The 4,736-nt window shown below is 47.3% G+C and overlaps 1 protein-coding gene across 1 annotated transcript in view; it reads left to right on the top strand.

Annotated features, from left to right (window-relative positions):
• HOXD9 (homeobox D9) overlaps nucleotides 1-1,527 on the top strand; it is a 2,638-nt gene extending 1,111 nt beyond the window's left edge. The window contains exons 2-3 of the mRNA XM_008573711.1: nucleotides 3-213; nucleotides 561-1,527. Coding sequence (XP_008571933.1) covers nucleotides 3-213; nucleotides 561-802 — 453 coding nt within the window. The 3' untranslated portion in view covers nucleotides 803-1,527. The remainder of the gene's footprint in view (nucleotides 1-2; nucleotides 214-560) is intronic.
• The last annotated feature ends 3,209 nt before the right edge of the window (nucleotides 1,528-4,736 follow it).

Below are 4,736 nucleotides of genomic sequence, written 5' to 3'. Positions count from 1 at the left end.
AGGGCCGCGAGTTCTCGTGCAACTCGTTCCTGCCGGACAAGGCGGCGGCGGAGGCGGCGGGGGGAACCGGACCCGGGGCGAGAATCGGGGCCGGCCCCGGGGCGGGCGGCTCGTCGGAGCCATCGGCTTGCAGCGACCACCCGAGCCCCGGCTGCCCGCTGAAGGAGGAGGAGAAGCAGCATCCGCAGCCGCCGCCGCAGCAACTTGACCCAAGTAAGTGCAAAAGAAATTGCCCCCTGATTTATTGCTGAAACCTGTAAGGCTCGAATGTGCAAAACTGATAGTTTTACTAACCTATAAAAACGTCTAGACGCCTACCCAAGCCTAGGCGAGCAACACGCATCCATAAAAAAGCTTCCCATAACCACCTACCCCGGGCGCGCGGTTTGTACGGTAAACAGAGCGCGGGCATTAAGGCTTTTTATGATAATTCTCCCCAAGTTGTGAAAAGCGGCCATCCTTGGTGAAATTAATTTAACGATCTCTCTCCCCCACCCTGTCGTCTCTCCCTGCCTCCCCTCCGCCCCTCGCTCCCCTTATTCAAACCCCCCTTTTCGTAGACAACCCCGCGGCGAACTGGATCCACGCTCGCTCCACCCGGAAAAAGCGCTGTCCCTACACCAAATACCAGACGCTTGAGCTGGAGAAGGAATTCCTCTTCAACATGTACCTCACCCGGGACCGGCGCTACGAGGTGGCCAGGATTCTGAACCTCACAGAGAGACAGGTCAAAATCTGGTTTCAGAACCGTAGGATGAAAATGAAAAAGATGAGCAAGGAGAAATGCCCCAAAGGAGACTGACCCGGCGTGGTGCTGGCGACAGCGCTTAAAGGCGGCAGCGGGGCTTTCCTTTGTGGGTGCTTGATTTCCAGAAACTCTCCAGCGACTCGGACTTTTATTTTATTTTTTCTTTTTTAGGTAGCAGTGACTGTGTGATTGGTCTCTGTGAGGTATTTGGGGGACTCTGTATTTGCTCGCTTACGTGTTGGAGAAACCAGTGGCTTTGGGGTTCGCCCTATCCCACTCCCTCCCTTTTCTGCTCCGTTGGTTCCTTAGGAAATGCTATATTTTGTGAGTGCACGCTGGCTTAAGGAGGCCTCTTCTGTGTAAATGTCCCCCACGTTTCTGAAAAGTGCTGTAGCTTAGCCCCCTAGCGCTGCCCAAACAGGGGCCAAGCGCGCCCCAATTCTGACAATGAAGGCAGAGCAATGACACTGCAGACACGGCGGCTGCTTGGCCAGGCCAAAGCCGGGTCAGTTGCCCACCGTTCGCGAAAGCCCCCTTTCCTCAGGGAGCCTGCGGGCCCTCGGCTGGAGAGATCTCGAGTGAGGCCTAGACAGGGGCCCAGGGCCTCGGGTGGGGATTTGTTCTCACTGCATTGGAGGAGCTGCTCTAACTCCAGGAGGCTGGGCCCCCATGGGCGGCTGCGGGTGATGGCCCTCCCTGTTCCTGCTTGAGGACCAGTTGTAAATGTTACCGCTTCCTACCAATAAATGCTGACCTGATCAAACGGAGCCCAGACACTGGTCCTGAACGTTGTGTGCCTGCTTTCTCTGTTTCTCTGCAAAATATCACCCTCAGGAGACTTTTCTCCCATCCCTGGGAGGGAGACTTCGTTAAAAAACCGGGGCCCTTTTACCTGACAGATCTCTTAAGTGCCTCTAAGCTTCCCTTTGTGTGGGCAGACCCAACCTAGAGCGCAGCCCTTGGGGAGTCCTGATGCCTCCCCCAGCCTGGTTCCAGAGCTTCGGGGAATTCCGCGCCCTATCAGCCTTGCAAGGAGCGTCCTTCGGAGCCTGTAGGCCCCAGGAGCCAGGCACCTCTTGCTGGGGCTTTGGCACATCGCACCCCACACCTCTCTGGGCTCATGGGCTCAGCTGCCAATCCCCTCTCCACACAAGGGAAAGGCCAACTCTGTACCCTGGAGCAACTCCCCCAGCTCAGCGGTGCTGGCTGGCTCCGGGAGGTCTGAGCTGGTCAGTCTGTGAGCTTCCGCCCCTCCCCACCAGAGCCCCAAAATGACCTTAGCGGATCAAAATGGTCAAGGCTCTCCTCCCATCCACCCCTATCCCACTGCTCCCTCCCCCACCCCAGCTTCTGTGTACGTTTAGCCCCCAAGCTGGGCCCTCTGAGGGCCGGCCGCATTCAGAAGCTAAAATGAAGGTCATTGTAAGTAAGGGTTTGGGCCCAGCACAGCCTTTGCAGGCCAGAGAGGTGGCAGAGGCGCCACGCAGCCAGGGCTAAGTGGAAAGCAGGGGTGGTGGCAGAGATCCTGGGGATCCTGATGAAAGAAGGGACTCGAAGAAAAAGCAGAGGGGGGCTGGGAGGGAAAGCCAAGGCCCGGATCCGGCAGAAGGTGCTGCGTACCCCCGCCCCTGAGGCCAGCCCGATACCTAAGGCTCTTTGAAAACAGGAAGAGCCAAGGTGTCATAAAGCCATCGAGCCGGCGAGACGTCTGGAGGTAATGAGTTTACAACAGGCCCGGCGCTTCGCTTTGAAACCATCTCATTTTGATGTTTGTGTTTGTGGGAAGAAAGGAAAAATGCAGACAAAACTGGGTCTTAAAATCTGGACAATAAAATATAAACAAGACTGCGTTGGACCGAGAAGGCAGGGAGGTGGGAGCCTCCGGGTGAGGTGTTAGCACCTAGGAAATAAAAATGAGAGGGGAGGAAGGAGGAGGTGATGTGTCTCTGATTTTTTAATGGGCCGGGTATTAGAAGTAGTCCACAGTGAGGTAGCTCATTATAGTATTTTGACTATGGTCAAGGTCTACCTGATTCTAATATATATATACACTTAAATGTATATATATATATTTAATGTATGTATGTATGTGTGTGTATATATATATATATACACATTTAAATTGGCCTGCTATTTGGGAGTAGGGAGGTCTTGCATCTACACTTAAATGTATATATATATATATTTAATGTATGTATGTATATATATATATATATACACATTTAAATTGGCCTGCTATTTGGGAGTAGGGAGGTCTTGCATCTTTTATTCAGGCAAGAGTCTCCCAGAAGTGTGGTCAGCGGGAAAAGATGAAGTTACTCAGATGCCTTCTCACACAAATATCTGGCCCTCCACTCCAAAGTTTGCAGCAAAAATATTTTTGGAAATTATTTCTATTTACTTAAATAAAATGCAATCATTACACCTGAAGTGGAGGAAAGCATTTTTGAAAACAAAAAAAGATTAACATCGCATAAAACACCTAAGCCAGTTAAACCGTCCTTCCTTTTTAAAAAATTCAACTGTAATGCCTAGTCAATTTAATTCAGGGTTACTTTTGATATAAATTTTTAAAGTCCCATTTATTTTCCATAGAAATTCAAACGAATACAAACCCAAAAGAGACTTTCCAGACAACCAGTCAGAGATCCAGCAAAAATCTTTTAATTTGCCTTCAATCTCCCTCAAAGTTGCTCAGCTAAATGGACCTAAAGCATTAAAATTACAAAGTTAAAATACAAATATCCGTGATTTAATGCTAAGAGTAACGGCTTTAAAATAATAATAAAAGTTTGACGTCTATAACTTCTTAGTTGTCTAAGTGCCTGGCTCCTCTAAAAACAAACAAATAAAAACTCTCTTGGCAGTTGATATTTAGAAAATTGTGATTTTTGTTATATCTAGCCTGTCCTACCTATACTTGTGCTTAAAAAGCACTGCTGGGCCATTACAGAATGGAGACCTAAGGCGTCTGGCAAAAGAAGGGCTGGAAGCTTTTGGAAAATAGATTACTGGAAGCTCTTGAGAGCACAAATGAGAATATTTTCGGCATTCAGGAGCCCTTGTTTGCTGTACTTGATTTGTTGACAATCAAAAGGATGAAGTATTATTAATGTCAGCGGTCCAAGCCCCAGTCAAACTAAAGAACAAGATTAGAATTGGTGTGAGACGAATAAAAGGAAAGTTAAATTCAGTGGGCAGGAGGTGGCATTTGGCCACTAGAGAGCGCTGTTGCTCCACTTTCTGATCTCGTAAAGCTGAAGTTGCGGTGGAGGGTTTTGATTAAAAATATTTACAATCTTATTTTTAATCCCAAATTAGGATACATTTAACCAAAAATAAACAATGTGCACTATTAAATTCTCCAGGCTTGTTTGTTAGGCATAAAATTTGGCTCAGTCAGGATTTCAGAAACTTGGACTATGGCACAGCTGAAACTGAAACGTTACGGAAAATTGTGCATTCTGTCAAAATAGAAAAGTGTAAAAGCATAGATCTTTATTTACGAAGTTGTTAGCTCTCTTTTTCTATTCAGATTATAAACAGAATGCTTAAATAAATTCTTTAAAAACTGTTTTTTTCCAAGAGGAATTGTTGTGTTGTAATGTTTCTAATTTAGGCCTGAATGAATACAAATAAATTTTGTAGTGTTTGTATGTCCACCCCCCAGAATCACATAGTTCTAGAAGGTGCTTGTATCATTGAGATCTGGGCTCTCTCTCCTATTTTTTTCCCATTCCATTCCAACACCCATTCATTTATCAAAGGTTCAAACATTCACACTCACACATGCCAAACAGTGAAATAAGGCACAATTACAAAGTTAGCTCCAAGGCTTTATTCAAAATAATAATCTTTCAATTGGGTATTTGCAATATTGAAGTACAAAATCCTTAACTCTCAGAATCATTTCCTTCACCTTTGGAATTAAAGGTGGCCATAAACCTGGCCATAAACGGGGGGGGGGGGGGGGGGGGGGGGGGGGGGG

The sequence above is a fragment of the Galeopterus variegatus genome, unplaced genomic scaffold (genome assembly GCF_000696425.1).
Source record: "Galeopterus variegatus unplaced genomic scaffold, G_variegatus-3.0.2 Scaffold53, whole genome shotgun sequence".
Taxonomy (NCBI): Eukaryota; Metazoa; Chordata; class Mammalia; order Dermoptera; family Cynocephalidae; genus Galeopterus; species Galeopterus variegatus.
The sequence above is the reverse complement of the archived record's forward strand: the minus strand, read 5'-3'. Positions and strand labels throughout refer to the sequence as shown.